Below are 26,872 nucleotides of genomic sequence, written 5' to 3' on the forward strand. Positions count from 1 at the left end.
ATTCCCTGGGAAGAGATCCAAACACTGTCTAACGGTCAACTTTCGAGATTCAAGTACTTGCAAATGTTGAGTTGGAGTCTCACTGACGGCTGTGGAGCAGGACTATCCAGTAAATTGGAAGAGTTTTTTTTAGTCTGGGGAACTGTGAAAAGAGAGGTGGCGAAACTCTACTGGTTATTAATGGAGACTGCGGAAGGAGATTTCAACTTGCCGGCGGAACTGTGGGAGAAATGCTTGCCAGGAGAACAGATTCAAGACTTATGGCAAGTATCATGCGATTTACTATACACCACAGTTCGGCCTGCAAATTTAAGGCGGAACCACCTCTTCTGTCTTCACAGGGTTTATTGGACTCCGTACAGATTGTCTAAACTGGGCAGTGGAGCACCAGCTAGATGTCCAAAATGCAAAAAGGAAGGAGGTGATGACATTCATATGTTTATGCTTTGTCCGGAGATTCAAGGATTTTTGCTGGAAGTAAGTGACACAATCTCTTCTATACTTGGGGAAGCATTCGAGGTAAGCAAATTCATGGTTTTTTTTGGGCTTACAAATAATTATAGATCTCTTCCAAATAATGCAAGAAAATTAATATTTCTTTTAATACTATTGGCGCGGAGGGAGATTTGTAAAAACTGGGTCAAAGAAATTTCCTCTAGGGCAATAGAATGGCTGGCTTCAATTAAATACGTTAATAATCTAGACAGAAAACATTAACGTAAAAGGAATGCATTCTGGCTTCCTTATGAGGAGTGGGTACAGTCATTAACCCACTAAGTCCAATTATTAACCCCCCCCTCACTGCACTGCCAATAAACTCTGGAGGTTGCCATCCAGCCGGTTAGGCACCAAAGGTTGAGTACAGATGGCAAGGTGTAGAGGGTATCATGCCAGGTTGTCAAAAGATCACTAGAGGCGCCTCCGAGAAGTGATCAAGGGCTTCTGATTGGCATACACCTGGGTAATGAGGACTAATAAAAAATAAAAAAATAAATGAATAAAAATCATCTTTATTCGATCTCACAAAAGCAGATAATAAAAGATACATGCAATGATAAAATCATGCAAATATGAAACACATATGTTAAAAACATCCACGATTAGAAAAAAGGGGTTATATATGAATTTACAATTTGTAAAGTGACAGTGCGTAAAACATAATTCTGAAGGAACAGATTTTCCACTTTACAACATACGACCCACAATGCTTAAAAAAGAAAAGAATATAAAAGCTATTTCATCAGAACAACATGCTCCTGCTTTTAGCTAAAATACTCTAGCTAGCAACTGCATGGCATACACAGTGGTCATTAAGCTGCAACAGATACAATAAAACAGATTTACAGATTTGCACATAGAGACTTTGTGTCTGCGTAGAAGAGGTAATAAAAGTTTTCTTGTATACGGCAGATAAAATTGACAAAAGAATACAAAATGTAAATTAAATTGACTAGATTGCTCATCACATGGACAAGTGCAAATAGAGGCAGAAGAAAACTGATGTAGGGGAAAACATAGTAACCAATGGAACGAATCTAAACTAAACCTTGCCAACAATGTCCTCTAGTACACATTAGTCACATATAGTAAGCATGGGACAATAGTAGGCGCCATTAGAAAAATGCAATACTTTCGGACTGAAGGTTTGGACACTTCCGTTAGTTCCTTGGTAACTTGTTTATGCTTAAGAAAACAGTCCTGAACCTAGAGACCATCTTTTTTCAAGATGGTCTCCGGGTGCTCAAACAAGTGAGCACAAATATTGTGGTAAAATAGTCTTTAATATATCTTAGCCATGGAATGGCCAGATAGTGGGACAAGATAAGCAATCTCTGATAACTGCCCGATTGAGCTTGGCTTCTTTATTGCACCAGATTGAACACAAAGGGCAAGGGTAGCTACATTAATAGTGTCTTAGACATACTCCAAGCCTAGGTCCAGGTGCAATGGAACGTGCGGGGTTGACGGAGGGATGCCTAACGACAGAATCTATTCTCTTCTGCCTGTATTACATAAACATCCCGACATACGCAAATACCCATTCCATATGTTAGAATTGGCAAGCATTTTTGTTCATAAATCTCTAAGATAGGGGCAATGGGTTTCTTGCCAATAGACATGGCAAGCACGGATGTAGTACCAATGGCTCGAGTAAAGTGCAATATCCTGTTGTTAGTACAAGTCGCCCAAGTACAGTCATCATCAAAATCCAGGCGCAGATAAGAAAAAGAGCTTGCCCTGTCTATTGATTTGCCATCAATATTTAGAGCATGGCTTTTTGTATTTCTGGGCCCACATACCATGGTAAACGTTTGCTTAATGTCTCTAAGCCCAGATCTCTCATGAAACTGACACAGCTAAAAATAAGCCTCTTAAGACCGTTGGCCGTCCTTGCCAAGAGCACCGCATCATCAGCATATAGGAGTACTGGTACAGACTTTTTCTCCACTCACAGCACATCTGCCCCAACAGATGCCAGAGTTTTTTCCAAACTATTCATGTAGAGCAGAAAAAGAATTGGGGCAGGCACGCATCCTTGGTACACCCCCGCTTAATGCTAAAAGATTCTGTACGTTCATCAGAACTACCATATCTAACTGTTACCGTTAGGTCATGATGTAAAAGTCTTAAAAGTGAGACCAGCCCCTCGTCAACACCTATATTCTCTAAAATGGCCCACAGCTTTGCTCTAGATACCCAGTCAAAAGCGCTTGACAGGTCCATAAACGCCAAATGTGTTGAAGCTCCCTAGCTACGATTAGGTGAAGGTTCAGGCACAGTTCAATAGTCCCAAGCCCCTTTCTAAACCCATATTGGCTTGGAGAAAGTATTCTATTTTTATTAATCCAGTCAAGTCAGCGATCCAGAACTACCCTCCCAATGAATTTTATGGTGGATATTGGGTGGTAGCATGTAACATCAGGCACATTTCCTTTTTTTAAATGGGGACTATTAGAGATGTGCACCATGACCTGGGCACACCCAAGCTAATACCAGAGTTAAAAGCAGAAGTAAGAACAGAGTAAGTAATCGTCAGGACTCTGAAGGTCAATACTGTAGTAAGGCAAGGTATGAGAAGGGGTGGTAGTTCTAAGAAAAGTAAATTCTGTTTAAGATGTTCTGGGATCAATCATTGGGAAACAATAGCCTGTGTAAGGGTAGGATATTTAGTTCAAGATGACCGCTGTTTTAGTTCAAGATCATGAGTGTTCTTAGAATTCATTAGTTCTGCCCTGTTGAAATTCCATGCTGTGCACTCAAATTTGATTTTGAAGGGAGATAAACATTAAAATGGACATATCCCAAGTTTTCATAATATAAAACGAAAGGATGAGCTTCTCCTTTCAATTTTCATTTGTAAATAATTCTTGGAAAATAGAAGAAGAGATTGTGATTCGAGCACTTCCAGAATTGTCTTCCTGGTAGTTGGAGAAGTGGTTGAGTACAGAGCAACCACATAATTAACTTTCTTGAAGGTGGGGCAGTTACAGTGATATGCGCATCTGTGTATGAAGCTTCAGAGATATATTGCTGAAGACGGCAACTGAGAGAAGAGTCCAGAGTCTGTGCAGCCGCATCTCAACTGCTCAGTCTTCAGCGGAGTCACCTGTGAAGACGGAACAAGGTATTGAGTGGCATCAGTGGCTCAGGTTATTCGGGATGCTGAATTTGAATCAGAGAGGTCGCATGAGTCAGTTTTCTATTAATCAATTCAGAGTGATCAATTGCAGACATTGTTCCGGATATTGTTGATGTTTGAATATTTCAGTCATAGGAAACCACCTGATTCTAAGACTCTCGGCAATTGAAGTTTGACTATTGATTAGTATTTATTTACTACGTGTCGACGGTTTCCCTAAATATAGTTACTTTCGGGCATCTTCCCTCTTGTTTTCCCTTCCCTATCTTTCCATCCTAGTTCCTTTTTCATATTGGATTATCCTCATTCAGAAAAGGCTACAAGACATATGCAGAGGGTCAAAGATCAATTCCTCCATACTAAGTAAGACTTCGCTAAGACTTCAAGGAAAAGACTAAAGTTGTTAAAGATGCAAGGAACCGATCAAATTGGAAAGGAAGTTTGAAATAACGCTGCAGATATTTGAACTCTTGTTGAGTCTATCAACAGAAAAGTAGTGACTACATTGTAAGACAGTAATTGTTTATTATTCAGAAAAAAGGCAATAACTCCAATAAGCTAGGTATGATGTTATCTTTGAAATATTGAATTAGTAGTGAACCAATCTTAGTTATAAGATCAATCATAATGTTGTATCATTTATAATCCAGGTATTCCCTCACATGGAAGACAATAGAACTACAACGAAGAAACAGTGAAACAGGCAAATCCTGTGAGAGGGAGCCCAGCTGTCAGATAGGAGTTGTCTCTTCTCTGTCCCATTCTGCTTTCTGCCTGCTGGCGATATTAGACCGACTGGTGGCACTGGAAGGTGGGCTTTGGGAGCTACATCCATTCTGTTCCTGTGTAGAATTGAGGGTTCTGACAGTAATTCACCTCCATTTAGTGGTCCTAAACTTGGTAATGGTGTATAAGCCGCTAAGACTGGCCATGTAACCCTTTCATTACTGAGGCGATTCAGTTGAATGTTTTGTAATACATGTGGTAGAGCACCTCGGAACCAATTTTGATGTTCCTGAAATATTAATGCTATTTCTAAGTCATTTTAAGCTCTGTATTGGTCTGGTAAGACAGCTTCATTGCATGTGTAAAATGTTTGTATATTAGCATCTATTGCTGGATAAGTAAAATACTTCAGTTTTTATAAGCTTTGTGAACCTCAGAAATGAAGGTAACATCTCCATTCCCATTGGGTAGCCATTTAATATTAAATGTGCTGTAAGAGCATGTCTGCAATTAGCAGAAATATATTACTACATTGTAGCGAATGGAATTCAGAGAGGAAGTACCTGTAGCGTTGTATCCTTTTAAATGTTCAAGCTTGAACAACATACAGAGAAAGATAGGTGCTCCCTATAATGCTGAGAAAGATTTATCCCTATCACCACAGGCCCTTCTGTTTAAAGGTGACTGGAGTACCTTGGGTACACACAAGAACTACTCAGGAGACCTGTTAAATAAGTACCTTAACTAAGAACGTTGGTGGTGCCATTTTATATGGTTCCCACTAAAAAAGGTAAGACTGCGAATTAGGACGACAGAATTTCGGAATGTAGTCCATCTACACTATCAGAGACTGTCGGTCCAATTCCTGCTCAATGTGCCTCACCAGAACTCCTAATCTTTTTGGGGTGGCAGGTGATTTTGGCGACATTGAACATGACACTCTGACCCTAAAGGGAATTATGGAAACAGATATTACCCCATTCGTTGCTTACTTATGCATGCTAATGGTCTGCTCTAAGAACCAGAAGACATTCTGAATTATTTCTGTTTACTGTTGTCTTCCCTTTTGTGAATTTTAAACTGTTTTATCTATTTTTAATGTACATTTTATTTATGTGTATTGCAATGTATCCAGCTACAAACTTCTATGGCTCACTAGTGCCAAATAAAGTATTTTGATTGATTGGTTGATTCCATGGTGAGCACAAGGAAGATACAAATAGAGTTTTCAATACATTCATTGAAACAATCATAATCTTGCATAGAAAGAATAAGCTGCAATTATTAGGCAGACAAAACAAAGCAAATGATTTGACTTCAGGGCCTACCCCCTCCACCCCCTGTAGGGTAAAATGTACCCACCACTGGGGTGCTTCTGGAGAGGCAATTATATACTGCCTTTGCATAGCGTAAATTCCTGGGGCAACTTCAAAAAATCACAATAAACCAATGCAATTCTAGTATCAGAAGAGACAAAGACAAATATATTTTGAAAAGTATAAAAATAATCATTTATTTATTGATAATTGTATATTCTGTATTTCATCATTAAAACTAGAACAAACCACATACACACCCCATCCATCTCATCATTCGTACTCAACAGTCATAATATATACATATACAGGTATGATCAACACCTGGGAATTCATCAGTCAAAGCATTATGTACATATTCTGATATATTTTATATTTCCATCACAATGATTGTTTAGATGTCTTCCATAGATGAGTATTATATATAGGCTTTTAATACAAAGGTATGTATCTGTGTCATGAAGTGGCTGCAGCTCCTGTGTGGTTTCTACGTGTGCTTCGGCATAGGAATGCCTTCTTCAGGAAAAGACACCATAGATACAGGTACTGTCTGTGAATATAAACAGACCACAAATGTATACCATCTCTCCTGCCTAATCTTGATATTTTCAGTATCTTAACATACGAAGGATATGATTAAAAAGCTCTGTATTTGAATAACCATCACATCTAAAAAATTGTTCAAGTAAATGAACAGAAAAAGAAAGGGAAGAAGGAAAACACCAAATTGCTAGGATTCCCCATCATGCCAGTGATAATGTGACCATCACAGTGATATATTTGCATGCTACTGGGACTGAGTTTGTTAAAAATGTAAAGAATGTGAAAGAGTGCCCTGTGCAATGACCCCTCCTCTTGCATTCTGAATGGTTCTTATATGATGTTTATTAAATAATTATCATTTGGTACGGAGATTGTCCATCCGGACAATTTAGCAAAAAGGGAATGAAAAAGGCATCTTACTTCCGAATGACGCGTCACTGTGTTTTCTAGATATATTGGAAGAAAACATCAGATGCCCAATATAGACATAGTGCCAAGCTTTGGATGTATTAAAACATGCAAATGCATATTTACCATTCAAATAATTAAAATCCGCTGGGAGGATGATTCCGTAGGGATATCTATATTTTTTATTTTTTCCCTAGGCTCAATAACCCATCACTCTGACAGCTTCCTGCATAAAATAGAAAAAACAGACAACCATGGTCTAGGTACTTTTCCCACTGGTAACTAGTTCAAGTTATTCCAGCTTGTTATATCAGCAATACCTAGCGGCTCATGTAGACGTTGGGGGTTCTAATGCCTTGCCATGTGTGTGAGACTCTTTCTGTCATTTATGCACACCAAAGTAAGCTTATTACTTCAACAATATATAACATTCTTAAAGCGTAGTGACTAGCCAGGAGGGCTGAAATAGAAAATAAAAGCTTCACACTAAGCAACTGCTCAATGTGTGTGGGAAAACCCAAATTGGTAGAATGTACAAAGGATAATAACCGTAGTGTCTGTTAAGCGTGGCATTGTGACACCTATGTGGTGAGTCTGTGCCACAGAACAAATACTGACCCAATTCTGTGAGCCCAGAACAGCAAAAAAGCTGCCAAAAACACCATTGCACACCATGTCGGTGCGATGAAAAGATGTAAATGCAGAAAATAATTATATTCCCCAAACTTAACATTTTCAAACTGCTTTGGGAATCTTACAGGGTTCCAAAACGGTGTAGTACGAGCCGTATTACGCACGTGTTGAAGAATGCAACATGCGTGGAGTAGAGAGTCCGGATAAATCAGATAAAAAGCCGTGGTCGCATGCGATTTAAAAATTGGTGGGGAGGAAATCATGTGACTAGGCACAGGCTTCCTCCACTGACCTAGGGGCCTGTTGAAATCCTTTAGAAACAGTGGCGGCCATGATAGAAAGGTCCTTTTGCTCAGAAACAGACCCACTTTAAAGAACATCTGCATTTAATTAAAGCAATTTAAAATAAATAGAAGAGCCGATCATAGTGCAATGATATAAAGGTGATCCGGCAGAGATCATATGACTTGATCCATGCCTTTGCATGCACAAATATTAGTATGCATATGACACAATTTGCATAGGACATCATTTATGGCATTTATAAAAACAAACCCGCCCTGATGAATGCCAAGGACCTATGAAGGCCAATAGTCTAGGGCAGAAACATATTGGCATTTTAAGGGTTATAGGATCACAATATCCTGAATCTTTCAAATCCTCCCTATTAATAAAGGGTACCTTGGGGTTGAATGAGAAATTGTATTTGGTTACTGCATCCCCTTACCCCAAAGAACTCCATGGAATACGGTCAAGCCCACCCTGACTTTTCGGAGTGAGGGTGAACCTGATGATGAACATGCCACTACTAGAGTGGGTGAGGGTTACTTATAAAAAAAGATTGTTTCCCTTTTTCCCATCTCCTATTGAGGTGGTGTAAAGGCGTGGCACATTACCACACACTTTTCCCCTCTTCATGAGAACTGCCTTTTCTAGCAGAGGGATACTATATAGGCTAATGTATTATTTCAGGGAAGAACTATCCCCTCATCATTTCACATATAAAAGGACCTCCCCACCCTTCCAGGTTCAGAAGGTCCCTTGGCCTCCTGTACCAGAGTTTTGAGCATAATTTGAACAATCTTGGCGATTGCCATTCCCCACAAAGTGGGTGTATCGATAAAAGTGCTTGATACATAATACAAGAAAATTAAACCAAAAAAATGACCAGATCTTCTTTTTGCTGTTTCATGGATCCAGGATTGTGCAGGGCTCTGTGCCATGTTCATTCCTTGGATACTAAACACCTCTTAAATGCAAGACCCAGTGCAAGAGAAATAAGTAACTTTCACACTACAGCTCTCACTCCTTCAGTTCCCTCGTCACGCTCAGCCCTAGGGCAAATATGTACATTAAGGGGAGCGGGGCTAAATTTATCCTTCACTCAAATATGGCTTGGAACTCCTAAAGGGAAGGAATGCAACCCTCCTAAACCAACTTCAGTCAATTCTGTTCAAACACATCGTGACACATTTCCAAAGCACAGATGCGATTGGAATTTGGGTTATTCCATCAATCCCCGGTAAGGATGGCCGTACTTATCAAATTGTGCTGGAAGATAAAATCAGCCCCACCTGATTAACTGGCCGCCCTGTGCTGGTCAGAAATGAAAAACTCGCAAATACACAAAAACTTCTGGCCAACGGTGCTTAAGCAAGCGCTAATCACCATTAACCTGTTTAATGTCTGGCACTTAAACATCAGTTTCAAAGCATAAAAAAAAATTGCCAACAAAGCAGCTAAATAAAATCCTGGACACTTGACAAAGCAGAGATGGCTCGTAAAAAGCATGGATGGACTGTTCTCCAAACCTGCACCAATTGTGGCCCGCAACCCTACCTCACAAGTCTAATTTCTCTGATATTCCAACATTTTTTCTTCTAATTCATATGGGAGCCTTTCCATCAGAAACCAGGTTCTAGCCTAGAAACTAAACCAGGCCGGACCACTACTGCCGAATCTGCGCTCGCTTTGAGGAGAGCGTATTACACTTTTTGTACATTTGTCCCGCCGTCAATCATGTCAGATGGAAATTGCTATGCTCTGCCTTCTAGGCCCTCCAGATAAGATCCTGCCGCTCTGCGGTGATGGCTCTACTGAAAAGCTATTCCATCCAGCTCTCCTGAAGTTCAACAAAGTTTTTACTACAAGTTAATATACCAGCCATTATAAGCCCGGAGTACTCCATTGTTTTCAATGGAGCTTCCAACATTCCAATGTTCTAATACAATTTAATAGACTGTTATTAGCGCAGCAGGGGACTTTTGTGCCATAAATCAGCCTCTGGTTTCAAACCTCATGGGTCTGCCTTTTCACAATGTGCTTAGAAACGCTGGTACTACACATCGTATTTATTGTGATCCTGCATCTTTTTATGGATTAACGTTTTTTAACTCACTCACATTTTTAATCAAAAGTCATGTTATATTATTCAAAGTTGTGTTTTATCTGCCCCTACAAATTTCAACTTTGTACCGGACCGCTATTTCAATTATTTTAATATTTTTTATTAATCTGCAAATAAAGATTTACTTACTTGCACTAGGGTGAGATATTGGTGAGAGAGGTTGAGGCATTGTCCTCCCTCCCACCAACAGTCTCTAGTCTCCTCTGCCATTTGTGGAAAAGTATTTTTTGATTTCTAACTTAATCACACCATTGGGTAAGCAGAAGTAAATGCAGCCACATCGTAGCAGTGAAAGTACCCATTGAAATACTCTAGAAAGAGCAGCTGATGCACAATTTTGTCTGGTGCAACTATATCCCAACATTTGCAGCAATTAAAGTCTTTACTGCTTTAATGTCTGTCAAGTGTTGTGCTCTGCTTAGGGTGGTCATGCTGCTTTAGCTACATTTGAAGATTCTATCATTTCAAGGAGAATTCTCTTGTACAGTCCTCCTTTAAATCAGACAATCCAATCGGTTTCAATTCCTGTTGTTCTCCCGTGCCATTTCATAGACTAGTAAATCATAGTACAGTACTCTGAGAACAGAGCCACCAGTCCAATTACTTGTTGACTGTATCTTTGCCCATGTAAAGCACTTCCATTTGGTAGGTTCATGGTATACAAATACCACATACATACAAACCTGACACGCCTCCACTGAGACTCCTATAAACAGATTCTCTTCTTTGGTTTACATATAAAGCCCTTCTCCTGGCTATTTGGTACGATTACAGATGCTGACCTCAGATATATATATATATATAACAAATCTAGTTAGAATCTATTTATATAACATATTGTGGAGAATGTATAGAGACATCCAAGCTCACCAGTCTGGTTGGAGATTTCTCCATCTGAGCATGGAATGCAGTCATAGCAGCAGACTCCTTGGTGCTCACGAGTGGATTTTCTGAATCCGACTGTGCACATTTCACTGCATGAAGACTTTGGAATCTGGAGTAAGTGAAAACATCTGCTTTGAAAGTATACATTTATTTGTATAAGAAATGGGTTTATACAGTTTTTAAGAGGGTGCAAGGTAAATCGAGCTTCCAAAGTACACATAATGATTAAAAGTTAATTCCCTGTTACAATGGTTGTCCAGGTTTGGAATATATATTACCTGTGACAGAACACAAACAGGCTTCTAACATTTGGCTTACCGGTGCAGTAGCACTACGGTCTGTCTATGGAAATCAGCATGACATGCTATTGCTTCTGAGCCAGCTTTGCACAGAAACAGACTCAATGAGTGTATGACTCCATTGCAGCCCTCCTTATCTTACCAAAGCAACAACTCAGTATGTGGTTGAATATGGCCAGCCATTCCAGCCCGAAACATGGGTTACACATTGTACTAACTCTATCCAATTCACATTATATCAAATTACAATATGTGTAATATTACAATATGTGGCCCCATAACTAGAAGTCATCTAGATCCATCATTATGCTAAGTCGTTAGCTTTGCCTCAGGCATACTGGCATTTTAGGGCTGGTGACATGACATCTGGAAGTGTTAAATAATTAAGACTTCGTTCCTGAATAAAGGGTCCCTGTAGGGTGCATAACACTAGGTAAGATTTCATCCACAACAAAATCCTCGCCAACTCCAAGGAACTCTTCAGCGTCATTCAGGAATTCACCAACCTGCGAGGCGAAGCAACAGACATCACCCCGTCCCAAGACCTCTGCAACACGTTTGGAACCTACTTCCACCTCAAGATCAAAACCCTCTACGACAACTTCATCGACCATCAACCAGATGCCACAGATGCCCCCCGCCCACCAAGGACACCAGCGAACCCACCATCTCCAACTGGACACCCATCATGACCGAAGACACCGCCTCGACCATGGAAGGCATCCACTCTGGGGCCCCCACCGACCCTCCCTCCTCACATCTACCACAGAGCCCCGGCCGCCATCGCACCCAAACTGCAACACACCGTCAACACCACCTTAGAAACAGGCACCTTCCCAGACATCTGGAAATGCGCAGAAGTCAGGCCCCTACTCAAGAAGCCCACAGCGGATCCCACCGACCTCAAAAACTACCGGCTCATCTCGCTACTCCACTTCGCAGCCAAAGTTGCAGAGAAAATGGTCAACAGGGAACTGACATGTTTCATCGAAGGGAACTCCATCCTCGACCCATCCCAATTCAGTTTCCAAAGCAACCACAGCACAGAGACCGCCATACTCGCCGTCAGAGACGACATCCGCACCCTCATGGACCAAGACCACTCCAGAGCCCTCATCCTAGTCGACCCATCACTGGCCTTTGACACCATCTCTCACTGCACACTAGTCGCCAGACTACACGACTCCGGCATTCAAGGAACAGCCCTGGACTGGATCCGATCGTTCCTCACCGGAAGGAGCCAGAAAATCAGACTACCACCTTCCTCTCTGATCCTACGAAAAACACCTGCGGAGTCCCACAGGGTTCATCCCTGAGCCCGACCCTCTTCAACATCTAGATGGCCCCCCTCGCAGACATTGTCCGACATTATGGCCTCAACATCGTATCCTACGCCGGCGACACCCAGCTCATCCTCTCCTTCACCCGAGACCCCACCACCGCCAAACTCAACTTCCAGAAAGGAATGCAAGACGTTGCAGACTAGATGACCAACAGCTACCTGGAACTCAACACAGAGAAGACAGAGGTCCTTGTCCTTGGAACCACCCCTTCAGCATGGAACAACACCTTGTGGCAGACTGCCCTTGGTAGCCCACCTACCCCCTCAGACCACACCAAAAACCTGGGCATCATACTCAACTTCTCACTCACCATGAACCGACAGGTCAAGTCCGTCACATCCAGCTGCTTCAACACCCTCTGCATACTCCGTAAGACCTTCAATTGGATCCCCCTGAGTCAAGTAAGACAGTCACCCACGCACTCATTACCAGCAGACTGGACTATGGAAACGCACTCTACGCCGGCATCAACAAGTCCCTACTCCGCAAACTCCAGACCATACAGAACACCGCAGCCAGACTCGTCCTCGGCATCCCCCGGCAAGAACACATCAGCCAACACCTACGAAGACTCTAGTCTCTCCTTGGAGAAAAGAGTCACCTTCAAAATCCTCACCCACGCCTACAAATGCCTACATAACAACGGACCTGAATACCTCAATGACAGAATCAACTTCCACGTACCCACAAGAAGCCTCCAACGTCACACTGGCCGAAACCCCACGCATCCGGATTCTTTCTTCCCTATTGGTTCTCTTTTCACTTGTACTCACCTCCTACTGAGACTGGCTTGTTTAACCTGATTCCTCTGATAGAACTTGCACAGCTCTTGCTTCTTGGTTGCTTCTAGCAGAGAAAATATGATGGTGTGTGCTTCTTATAGTATACATACTGTTGGTGAACTTGAATTGTCTATTATACATATATATTTTAAACTTTGTTAATGCACTGTATTTATACAGGAATATGGTGCCGATATAGGAATTTTCCTGTCCGGAATTCTATCAGGATTCCATTTTTTCTCCTTTTTCTACCCCGCTTTCCTGTTTCCCTAGAATATAAATATTTATCTCTTGTTACATTCAGAAGTTGGGAACTATATTTCAAAGATGGCTTGGGAAAGCACCCAGAATATCCTTTCAGGTTCATGCAGTTTGCGGCATTTTTTTAATTTGTACATTGTTTTTGGCTCGGTTATTCCAGCATTTTGCCACCCACACACAATATATATGGGGTCGACAGACCCAATGTCACTACATTATTATAGATTCAACAACACTTATTAGTGTAATAGTCACCACGGTCTGCTATCATCCATTGTGACTTTAAATGTCACGTTTTATTTTGATCTACATGGCTTTTAATCTTGTGCATATGTTAGTATAATATTGTAGTGGACGGCAATAGTCTAATGCTTATTTTCCCCACGATGTATATCATTTAATGAGGACTGCTTCGGCTGGTATAAGTCCGCCTATTTATTTTATTTATGGCCACTTTGACTATTCAGTCAGGTCTGATCGAAGTATAGGAATGTTATCTACTCGTTCAAAATATATATTGCCCATCTACACTCAGATGCATATGTTATTTATATGCCTAGGTTCATTATATTCAGATATATTAATTATTGTTCTTCTCTCCCCATATGTACATCACATGGGACAGACGTTTGTCGCGTTTTTTAATGCAGCCGAAGCGGTATTAACCCTGTTTTAAATTTTTATTCAATTTCTCGTCCATTTGTTGAGAAATCCAACTATAGAACCATACCTCATGGTTTTCTGGATATATACTCTCTTTGTGTCAAAGGTCCGAGCAAATTCTACTGCTTGACTATATGAGGCATACCATATTGGCCTTTCATTTGAGGATTAATGTCCATTTTACGAATATGAAATTAATTGTCTTTGCTCATGGTTTTATATAGATTCGCCTGTTTATGAAACAATTCCATTTCCTCACAATCTTCATTAGTGCTGTTTGCATCCTGGTCTTTTACTTTATCCTGCAAGAATTGAATAAGGTATCACTGTATATATTTTTCAGACATGAGGATTTAATCATATATACAGTACGTATTCAATTTGGCCCCACTCATTATATATTATAATACACTTTCTCTACCAGCTTGTTCCCATTTGCGGGTCCTGTTATCCAACTGGACTTTGTTTCTACGTGACATCCTTTCCTTCTGGTATAGAATCATCGATAAGAGTTAGTATTTCATTTCTTACCCTCCGATTTGTAAAAGCACAATATCCAACGTCCACCCATGAGAGCACATTCTGGTTTCATACACATTTTTTAGGGATAATTTTCATTTTTGATTAAATTCTCTTTATTGTAATTCTTGTCTTTTCACCACAATAGTAATCATGCACTTTTTTCGGTGATAGACCCCCTTCTTGGTATTACTCACCTGTCTTCATTCTTGTCCCTTTCTCCAGCTCTTAATTATTTATTATGCTAAAGGCTGAGTGTGCGCTTTACTTGTTTTTAGGTATTTCAAATTTGTAGCTTTCCTGATGAAGGTGATTGGGTCGCCGAAACAACGTAGAAACAATACCATGAAGATCTATCCATGATCAAAGCCACCCTCTCCCCACCCCTCTTTTATCTCTCAGCACAAATACATTCATTGGGGAAATCAATTTTCATTTCTTTGCTGACTAAATGAATGAAATAATTAATTTTGTCAATCATGCTATTATTTATTTTGATGCATTTGTGACTTTATTGTAAAATGTTTTCATAATTGCAACTATTGTATTTAAAATAGGTGATCTGTTGACATAACATCATCTATCTCTGAACATGTTGCTTTTATTCCAATGAGAGACAATTGTATTAAGAAGCATTGTTGTTTTGTTTTTGTCATGTAATCTTACCGACAATGTATATGATAGATTTCTATATATTTTTGTAAGAATAAAAGTATTTTCTGAGTCATGTTTAGTTGCACACTTACCCTTTCTTGAGGATCATATATATTGTTAAATAGAATTATAGTTGCCTAGAGATTTGTTTTGTACAAGCATGCAGATTGCTAAGCAATGGATCATACAGGCAATCACCTGACTCAATTTATAAATGAGATCCAAAAGAAATTAACTATATACAACAATTATTCTGGATACTCCAATGCTCAATCCTAAATGGCAGGGGTATATCCAGTGCATTCTGCATTTAAGGCACCTCAAGAAAGGAGAACTAAGGATAGATCTGATCTCACGCCTGCAGATATTGTTCCAGAAAGTACACGTCTGCCCCTGGCTGACTGGACATCTTGAAATAATAACTTTTGATATCATTAATGCCCCAGCATTTACAGTTATAGTGGGTGCTCCATGACCCAGCAAACAGAACCTTATGATAAACTAGAGAGAGGCCTCTTTATCTTTTGACCCTGAATTCTGTGAGAACATTTTCAATGACCCTAATAATTTTAGTAACAACCAGCACAGAGAGATCAGCATGGGATAGAAATTATTTTTGGAATTTGTTGAGTTTGCTGATGTACTTGTGAAAAGTGGACTGAAGATTTAGCCCCAGGTTGCATATATTACTGTGCTTTGTTTAGGTCTAATCGACAAAGTTGGTGGGCAAAATAATATGCACCCGCACTCAGAGAGAAGAAAAATAATTTCAAATGTACACTGACGATAACTTGGCAAAAGGATGCATAGGATAGATGCTGGGCCACAAATAATTTGCTCCAATATCACATTGTGAGATGCATTCATGCATACATTACATGCCCAACTCAGGCCCAGCTCTCCTGTGCTGCTACACGGCTCTACATTCTCCCACTTTTCTGAATGTCTTCTCCTGCTTTAACTTCGATTTTACTGCTTTCTACATCCCGCCCCCCTTTTTCTGAGTGCTTTCTCCTGCTTTTGCCTCGTTTTTTACTGCTTTCTCTTTCCTGTCCCATGTTTTTCTGAGTGCTTTCCCCTGCTTTTTCTTCATTTTGTACTGTTTTCTCCTTTTTTCTGAGTGCTTTTTCCCTTGTTTTTCACTGCTTTCTCATTCGCTGCTCCCACCTGTTTATCTACCTCCTGCCCGGCCTGCCCACAGCATTCCAACATGACTCCATTTAGCAGGCCCCAGGCCCAGCTGTTCTGTGCAGCTGCACAATTCTGCATTACTCCCTGTTTTTTTGAGTGCTTTCTGCTTCTTTTCTGCCATTTATACTGCTTTTTCCTTCCTTTCTCCTATTTTTCGGAGTGCATTTTCCTTCTTTTTTTATTTGTTCTGCCTTCTCCTACCTTTCATGCCATTTTTCTGAATGTTGTCTCCTGCTTTTCCCTAATTTTTCACTGCTTCTTTGCCACTCCAGTCTGCCATCAATTTCCCACCTGCCACCTAGTCCCACCTCCCAGCGCCCCTCACACCTCCCAGGACCTACTTAATGGAGGCTGCAGTGCAACCCCATTCAGCAGGTCCCAAGCCCAGCTCTGCCATGCTGCTGCTTTTTTGTCGTTTTTCCTGCGTTCTCCTTCCTTTCCCCTGTTTTTTCTAAGTTCTTTTTCCTCATTTTAACTGCTTCTTCTTGTTTTTCAATTTGGCACTCCCACCTGCCATCTGTTTTCCTGCCTCCAGCCTAGACCCGCCCACCACCTCCTAGCACCCCTCACTTCTCCCAGGACCTACTCAATGGAGGTCGCAACCTGACCCCATTGAGCAGGCCCAAGGCCCAGCTTTACTGTGCTGCTGCACTGCTCTGCTTCCTCCCTGTTTTGCTGAATGCTTTATCATGATTTTGTCTAATTATTTACTGCTGATTCTGTCCGTTGCCCCTGTTTTTCTGAGTGCTTTCTCTTGCTTTTGCCTCATTTTTTACAGCTTTCGCCTTCCTCTCCCTCCATTTTTCGGAATGGTTTCTCCTGCTTTTGGCTTGTTTTTCACTGCTATCATTGTGAAGTAGCTGGCAACTCCAGCGTCTTTAGACCCTCTTGGGTGATTTGCTGTGCTTTATAAATCCTAATTGATTGATTGTGAATTGAACACTATTACAATTAGAGATAGACATCCCTTGTTGCTTATATCCGTGTCTCTAGTCAAATTCAAGAGAGAAAATTGCTTAACCTAGTTGTATTTATGAGAAGCAGATATTCCGGTGTGCATTCGAGTTGGAGATAAATGGTATGCAGAATTAATAAAATATAGTCACTATGAACATTTAGTAATGCCATTGAGGTTATGTGACGCTCCCACCATGCTTTTCCAGCATTTCATCAATGAGATTCTTCAAGATTTATCAACTTGTGGAATATGTGGATGATATCTTAGTATAGTCCTACTCTCTGACTGCATCCTCAAAACGTAATAGAGGACTTGGGATGCTTAGAAAACACTAAGTATTTGTTAAATTATCTTAATGCTTGTTTGTTGTGAAAAATATCCCATCTTGCCTCATGGAATTAGTATGGACAAAAAAAATGTAAGCAGTCATGATACAGGTGTATCCTGAATTGGGACTACTCGTATTCTCATTTTAAAACGTGTTTCTCAGAGAAGGCCGTCTCTACTTGATGTAATTGTATTGCCAGCACTGTATGGTGATGCCTTTCCCAATGGTATTTGATTGTTTATAACCTTGTTTATCATGTTTCCTAGAACGCTAACATGTATTGCATTATTGTGTTTGCTTATCTTATGCACAGCATATGCTGGTTGATATATACTAAAGATCTAATAAACACATTTAAAGATAAGTGAAGCAGACATAGAATGGGCTACATCAAAACATATCCAGTGAATTAAATGTTTTAAGGGGTTTACTAAGATCTATAGGCAATTTAGTAAGCTTTTCATCTGTCATTACTCCAAACACAAGACAAATCCAATAAAAGAGTCTGTTTATATGGAGAGAGAAAACAAGCAAATGTTCCAGGAAATTAAAGCATGCCTTCACTATAGCACCAATTATGTATCATTCCAATGTTCTTGATCCGTTCATCGTGAAAACAGACTCTTCTTTGATTGGTGTGGATGTGTCACAGCGAGATCAATATATGGAGGACCTTCTTCCTGTAGGTTATTAGTTGAGGGGATGGAAGTCACACTCAAATAATAAACACAATCCTTCTCAGGGTGAACCACAGAAAGACACTAAATTAACTTGTGCTTAACCCTCTGCACAAAAGCAGTCAAGCTTTGGGAAAGGATGTGCGCAACGGCTAGGGCAGTTGACCCCAAATCTGGGGAACAGGGTACGAGTCTCAGCAACGACGCTCAACAACCTGTGATTCTTGGCAAATCACTTAATCTCCCTGTGCCTAACAAAAATAAATGTGTCCTCATGTAACGCAACTGGTGCTCAGGCAAAGAGCTCTGATACCTGATACCTTCGGGTAAAGTTTGCACTATATAAAACTCTGAAAAAAAAGCTTAACTTCGAGGCCTTGAGTAAAGTATTTATGCAGCACACAAACAGTAATAAAGTGAAAACAAATAACAAGAAAATCAGAAACCAATTTAGAAGAATAGAGCAAATGTTACTAAATGAAATAACACCAATGAAATCTGTACATCCAGAGTTATGAATTTTAAAGGTTTTAGAGAAAAATAGCACAAAAAAGAACAAAATGTCACTCATAGGTATCTGGTTGCACTAGACTGGGACCAAGTCACAAGTTAAGACCGACCGTGATAGAGCACACATCAGATACAGCCACCAGGTTCGCCCTAAGAATAAATTCTGAATATTTCCTAGAGATGGTAGAGTCCTCAGCAGGATAGAGCCCTCAGCAGGGTCAGGCAGGCAGGGTGTAGCGGCGAAGAGGTCATTGAAGTCTCTGTATGAATCCGCTGTATGAAGTCTCGGTGAAGCCTCCAATGAAGGCAAGAGAAGCTAAGTTTTAAGGCTGAGGAGGTTGTCATCATCAATGGAGTGCTAGTCGTAGTCAAGTCTGGTAATGATTTCTAGCTTCGGACATGAAGATTCTTTTGGAGATTGGATTTCTCGGACAGGACGGGGCTGTAGACTACAGCTGAAGAGGGCTCCGCAAGGCTGGATACTGTCATCGAGAGGTCCTGCTTAAGACAATTTGCTGCTGTGGAAAAGAATGTAGCAGAAGTTGTGGTTGATGTCAATCCCACCGGCAAGGCACCTTAGTTGGATTGGCCTGCAGGTATGTCCAGGTCTTCTGTCGGATCTCAGAGCAGCTTAGGATGGGAAATGTTATCAGCCCCAGTTTTTGGTAGGAGAAGCCCACTCTAGCACCACACCCAGGATCTGGGGGGTACTGCCTGAAGGCTATGACTCACTTGAGCAGGGATCCGCAACAACCAGATAGGCAGGTTGCAGTATCCCTGGAGCCTAATGTGTCCCTGTGTCTTACACAGGAGGCCAGACAGCTAGTCTTTGGAGTCTCTCTGGTAGTCCTGGGTTCATGGAGCAGGATCAATATTCCTTTCTTAGGCAGTATGGCAGTCCTTACAGCAGCAGGACAGTACTTCTTCTGAGTCTCCCAAAGGTCCAGAAGTGATCTGATAAGTGGTTCTGGGGGTCCAATATTTATACCGGGTGCCAGCCTTTATGTGGGGGGTTAGGTCCCTGTCCTACCCACACATATGGTCTAGAAAAGACTCCACTTCCCCAGTCAAGACTCTGTGGGTGATAAAATACAGGGCAGTCCTGGTCTTAGATTTTTTTTCTGTGTGGTGGTGGCTCTAATATAAGTTTACACCATTTTACTCCAAACTTCAGTTTATGAGTTTTGAAAATATACAGATTTTCATCTCAAATACACACTGTCAATTTTGGTTTAAATGTATTAATCATCTAAGAAAATGCTTCTAATTTAGTAGGCTGGGATACTCACAGGAGAGCCACCAGTAGCTCACAAGCTACTTGTTGGGGAGGCCTGGCCTAGATGGTCATTGTAAGAAATTGGGTTAATGGTTCAGGAAGTGGAAGCCCCACTCAGACAACAACTACATGATGTTGTCATGGTGAACCACCAAAGTCACTAAATAAACCAGTGCTTAATCCCCCGGTAACTTGGCACAAAAGTAGTTAGGCTTAACTTAGAGGCAATGTTCAAAGTATGTTTGCAGTGCACATAATAATAAAGTGAAAACACAACACAAGAAAAATCCTGAACAAATGTAGGAAAATAGAGTAATTCTAAATAAACAGAATGATAGGAGAAGGACAAAAATCTAATCAGTAGAATAGGAAATAAGCATTTTGAGAAAAGTAAGTGGAAATAGTGCCTAAAAGCACCAAGCACCACTCGCGGTTATCACGTCATACTAGACCAGGGAAAAGTCTCAACTTCAGGATGACTGCGATAAAGCATGGGCCTGATACAGGGACCAGGGTAGTCTAGCTGGAAAAGTTAACTTCTCAAAGTCCAGCAAAAATAGCTCCAATCATGGTGGAGGAGGATGCTAGTTGCAGGAAGAGCATTGCGGACGGTCATCACTGCAGCACAAAGAGCAGGCCAGGAATCATAGGTTGCCATCGCTGTAATGAGAAGAGCCAATTGGGCATTGCAGATGGCTGTTGCTGGAGCTTCCGGCTGTTTTGCTGTAGTGTGGAGTATAGATCTTGCCCTGCCAGTTATAGCTAGCAGTAGCTGGAGTGTGAAGAGTCAGGTTCACTGCAGCTTTGCATTGATGTTCGCAGATGGTAGAGACTTGGCGCAAACAGAAATGTTTGTGGTTGCGAAGAACCCAAACTATTGGATTTCACCTTTGCTTCTTCGGACAAGCTCAAACTGATGCCAGCCAAGGGTCCAAGACTGGGGTAGGCACCTCTTGGGGATCAGGAACTCAATCTAACAGAGGCCAGCAGAGCTCAGGTAGATCCAATTGTAGGTCAAGTGCAGCAGGTCAGCTGTGCAGATGCAGGGGGTGCTCTGAGCTTCTTATGTCCCTGATCCTCAAGCAGAAGGTCAGTCAAATGACCCTTGGAGTAACTCACCTTAGCTTGGGAAGAACATAAGCAGGCCCAGTCTTTCTTTCAGGCAGACCACAGCAGCAAGGAAGTATTCTGGCAGCAGGGAAGCCCTTAGTTTGTAATGTCCACAGGGTCAGGAGTGTTCTGATGAGTGGCACAGGAGGTCCAATTTATATACCTAGTGCAAGCCCTTGTGCGAGGGGGGAACACCCTGTCCTACCGCCACATCTGGTTCTGGAAAGTTACTGCCTACCCCTGTCAAGGCTCCAAACTGTTTAGAGTGACAATAGGCAGGTGTCAGGGTCCTCTGTGTGTGCTGGAGGTAAGGACTTTGTAGTATGAGTGGGGCAGGTCACATATCTATTCTGAGTGATACTGGCGATATGGCCCATCCTGCCCACAACTATTTCCCGTTATGTCACTGTCTGAGAAGAATTCCGATACCCCAACAGCAGAGCCATTGACTGACATGTTTAGTGCCGAATACTCTCCTCGGAGTGACAGCGCACTTAACAAGTATCCACCCATCCAATCATTCATTCATTTGTCCAAGGACACTGCCAGAAGACACAAATGTTTAGGACAAGAAAATACCAACTTTCTAAAAGTATTAGTAATGCAAGGGGTGGGCCCTATACCACTCAGCTAGATTGGGCCAGTAGATTTTTATGAAAATCAAAACATCTAGCTGACCAGTTTTATGCTGCTAACTTTTAGGCAGATTCAGACCAAATACATAAGTAAATTGGTCTATTACATTTATTTATTCATTTTTAAATCCTCAAAGACAGATGTCTGATACACATAACATCAAAACAAACATAATTGAAACATAGTCACAAATAACAAAAAATATTAACTTCAAATAATTTCCAGTCCTAAAACAGAAAAAAAGGTAACCCACAAATCTGATTTCCAAAGTACACTGGGGTTACCACTCAACAGGGATCAAAACGCATTTAGGGTAACAAAGGGTTAGTGCATTTAATACATATATTTTCCTAAGTTGCTATGCATATTTTTATTCAAAATCTTCCCCTGATGGTATTAAGAGTGCCAACATGTTTCAAGTCCCAACTCTATCTACGGGGACTGCCTTCAGAGCTGTGACTGTATTCTGAAAAAAACAATAAAAACATATATATTGTTTTAGTGAAAGCCCCTTCTTTATTTTTCATCTCTTTACACTCATGGACAATTCAGTGATATCTCTACCTTGAGTAGATCTTGGGCATTGCTTGTAATTATCCCATGAACATGTGAAACAAGGGCAATGATTAACTAAATAACCTTGTCCTTTCAGAAATATAACTCGACAATATTCCCCTTATTCCTTGGAGGGATGCCCAAGATCTACTCAAGGTAGATATAACACTGAATTGTCCATGAGTGAAAAGAGATGAAAGATAAAGAAGGGGCTTTCACTACAACAATATATATGTGTTTATTGTTTTTTTCAGAATACAGTCACAGCCATGAAGAGAGTCCCCGTGAATAGAGTTGGGACTTGAAATGCGTTGGCACTCTTTGTACCATCAGGGGAAGATTTTGAATAAGAATATGTGTAGGTGGAGATAACATTATTTAATTTTAAAACTATCTTCCGATGCTTTGCAATGGAACAGGCAGGCCTTCTACAGTGAAAATAACATGTTAAGCATACTCACTCTAAGGACATGTTTAATATTACACTTTTGCATGTCTTACTTTTAAATACAATGGACCCTGCCTTATGGGCATTTAAAGGATACTTAGGGTGACACATTGATTTTTAAAAGGAGGATTTTTGCCTGTCAACACAGGTTATTTGACAGACGAGGTTATTTTGACAGGTCCAATTGCGGTTTTCAAATTGCACAGATAGACTACAGTGATAGGCGTGCACTCATGGTTGCAGTTTCACTGTAGGCGCTGTTACAATGGGTGCTACAGTCCCCCAGAGACATTTAACTTACAGGTCCTGCATAGATTTTGTACCATATGCTTGGGACTTTTAGGCACGTTAAATATGGCCATTAGGAGTATAACCAATTTCATCATATGTTAGGGATCAGAGCCCATTGCCCAAGCACATCACCAGGGGCCTGGTTAGTAGAGTCCCAGTGTGCAGAGTCAAAAAAACGGCAGCATCAGCCCAACAAAATAGGGGTGATCATGCAAAAAGAGGCATCTTCCTACACCTCATGTGCTACATCTGTACGTCCTTCTGGATTTCAGTTAGCAGTAGGATATCATTGACCTTAATGATTTGGTGTGGAGTGGGTGCTCTCTATACCCATGTAAATTAGGGAAGCATCAGCCCATTGGAATAGGAACTGTGCTGGGTACAGAGACATTTTTTATTTGTGATTTCTGTAACTTGACTCTGATTTCTGTAATTTGTCTTTGAAGCCTGGTACCTACTTGTGCTCATATGCCTAATCAAGAAAAATCAATTAAACATGAACACAGCAATCGATGATCTAGCAAGCAATTAATCTTAAAGAATGAATAATATTTCAAAAAACGTAACAATTTATTTTTTAGTATTTCATCTGAATTTTAAATCATTCATCAACTCCTTTAGATATGTACAAAAATGAGAACGGGCTGTATATACAATAATATTTACAAAACGCTGTAAGAAGGAATCGCTAACTTGCTTTCTTACAATAGTCTCTGTAACCAAACTGAATATGTGCACCTTACTTGGAAATAAATACTTCAAAAGAATGATATTTCAGTAATATCCCAGACATTGCTTTACTCACAAACTTATGCTGAACACTTCTCTCTAACAACCCAACTCTCCCACAAATGCGAGGAAATAGCTATTTGGCGTAGCGCTCTTCTTCCTAGTTAACCGCTCTCAAAATTCGGAGTTCTCTGTCAATTGAGGGCAGCGAAAACCAAACACGCTGCTCTCCTCAGAAAATCTTCAGTTGAAGTGCGTGGCGCACTGCTGCGGTTGGGAAACATCTCCAACACTAGACCGGCAACCTGATCCACAATAACGGGCGGCCATCTTGGAATTACACAACTGTGGAGAAAGTAGGAATCGAAGCCATAATGAAACTAACTTAAGTGAAATGGCTCTGCGAAATTTGGAGTGAAGGTACCTGCGCATTTTACAGCCTGAATAACAATGTTTTGGGAATCTTAGGGTGTTCACCTGGCCAATCCTGACACAGCCATATGTAAATCATCATGAGAACAGTCCAGCATGAACGGACAAACCAGGTCCTCTCTGAACTGGAACACAAGCAACCAAGTACCTTTTTGCCCCAGATATGCAGCCCAAGCTAATGCCAGTGGCTGAAAATTAATTCAAGCTTTCCATCCATCCCCTTGTTGCATCTAATGTCCTAAGTCGGCCGGGTTTGCCCAGACGTCGGTCCCGGCTCACTGTGCCACTGCAAACAAGCTATACCTAGCTGAAGAGCCCATATTGAGGTCAAAACCAGACCTGGGTTGCTTGTGCTCCAGTTCAGGGAGGACATGGCCTGGCAGCTTGGTCTGGAAGGTTCCCATGGGGAACAAGGTCAAGACTGAGATTAATACAAGCTTTACATCCATCACCTAGTTTGTTTTGCACAAGATTGTGCAAAAGGCCTAATAGAACGGAACTATGAATTAGTGTCAGGCCAGGGATTGGCAGTCTTCAGATTAGCAATGGCACAAATCAGCTCCTCAATGGAGATTGTGCTATCTAAGTTGTCCCATTGGTCAGGATATATTTTGGGAAGCTGAACACCTCACAGATAAGCTCCTACCTGGTCTGGTGAGACACATTTAGCCATAGTAATGTCTTTGTAAACTCTCTATACCCATGGCCTATGCTTCTACCTCCATCTGTGGTTGCCACTGTTTGTCTCTTATATATCTTATCTTGTCTTTTGTATTTTTTCCTGTTAAATTAAAGCTAATAATGTTACAGCTGCTATAATATTTCTGATCTATTATTAGCAGGACGTATTTTGCTTTGTCTACATTGGGACCCTTCACCTGTGCCCATTGTGCCCTGGCAATCATCCAGGTTTTAGTGACATTTGCCTCTGGTGTAGGTTTTTTTTTGTTTTAAATATGTTTTAATGAGAATCGTGCAAATACATTCAAATATATGGACTGGAATAATAGAACATTTAAAAATATGCAGGATGGGCTTGAGTCCTTTCTTCAGTTAGAGAATTTCCACACAAAGACCGTGAACTTCTTTAAACTGCTTCCTTGATATCAATCTTAGAATGAACAGCCCACTGAACACACTCAACTAAAATGCGGTTTGTGCGCTCAATGAAACCATTGGCCTGTGGGTGATAAAGAGCGACATGACGATGTGATATCTAGTTCTTTGGTTATATAGATGCAGACGGAAAGCCTGATGAGAATGCTAGAAAAAGAAGACAGGAAAGATGGGAAACAGGAATATAGATAAAGAGAGATGAATAAAGTGATGTTGAGGAACAGACAGTACAAGCCAAAAAAAGTACGACTGAAAAATATATCTGTAAGACATGCACTTCTGTTGCAGGGGAATATGGAAAATAAAAGACAAAGAGGAACATGAAGCAACTCCAGACAGATTCAACAAAATCGAAATGTAACAATGTAGAGAGAATAAATGTGGAGAGAAAAGAAATCCCCTTGTAAGCAAACAAGTACAACCCTAATTAAGATAGCAGTACATTTAAAATAAATCCAAATGATACTTTCAATGTCTTAATTTCTTCTTCTGAGCAATACTGTAGAACATTTTAAGTGTAATACGATCATCGTAAGTGAGCATCTTATTTTTGCAAATAACTTGGATCAACATGGGTAAATCAATCTACATCTAGCATTTATAGAGCTTAACTGTGATCTCAAGTGCAAAAGCTGTTTCCTTTTGCCACTGTAACCTTTGCAATACCATGTGAAAAAAAAAATTGTGATGGAAACAAACAATCTGCTTCTTTGCTTTAACTGTGTTAAGTACTTTGAATAGAAAAAAATGTCCCAAAAAACAAGATGATAACTCCCACGAGCGGGGAACCTAATTTTAGAACCAATCTATGGGCTCAAAGATTTTTGGAATAAATATTTTGAAAAGATGTATAGGGTCATTTCCTTCTGTATTTTCATGATCTTCAGTGTGTCTCTTGAGACCATTTATCTCATGCTGTAATTTTTCAGTTTTAGAAACTGCATCTTAAGTGTTACTAACTCTCTGTTCCAGCTCTGAAACCCTTTTGTCCATAAAAGACCACTTCTTTTCCAGATTATGTAAGGATTTTTTAGTACCCTTCACATAAGGTTTTACCACGCCTATTTTTTCCAATAATAATTCCATGGACATAGGCAAGGGTGACTTTAACGGAGAAGGAGGATCCCTTTTAGGGGGCATATGTATGAACAACCCGTTTACCGAATCTCAAGTTGCGATATTTTACGATTTGCAGTTTGAGATTCGCAAATCGGGATGTATTTAAAAAATCGCTAATGTTTAGCGATTACCTAAAATTAGCAAAAAATTCTCAGAAACACGGGTTGCGATTCCTTAATAGCGAAATTCGCAAATTAAGAAATCGCCAAAGCGGGAATCTGCTATAGAGGTGCCGCCTGATGATATCACAACCAGGAAGTGGGAGTGATTTGCTGCACCTGATTGCCTGAGCCACAGTCAGAGGCTGTTTGGAGAGTGTGAGGAGTCATCACAGCAGAGGAAAAAACCCCAATGGATTCCCAGAAGCAACATGAGGGCAAGGAGGGTGAAAAGAGGAAGAGAAAACACAAATTCTCT

At 40.7% G+C, this 26,872-nt stretch overlaps 1 protein-coding gene across 1 annotated transcript in view; it reads right to left on the reverse strand.

The window, feature by feature from the left end:
- Positions 1-26,872, reverse strand: part of LOC146780140 (vomeronasal type-2 receptor 26-like) — a 139,558-nt gene that overhangs the window by 65,375 nt on the left and 47,311 nt on the right. The window contains exon 3 of the mRNA XM_085637125.1: positions 10,544-10,667. Coding sequence (XP_085493251.1) covers positions 10,544-10,667 — 124 coding nt within the window. The remainder of the gene's footprint in view (positions 1-10,543; positions 10,668-26,872) is intronic.

This window comes from Triturus cristatus, chromosome 12, assembly GCF_964204655.1.
Source record: "Triturus cristatus chromosome 12, aTriCri1.1, whole genome shotgun sequence".
Lineage (NCBI taxonomy): Eukaryota > Metazoa > Chordata > Amphibia > Caudata > Salamandridae > Triturus > Triturus cristatus.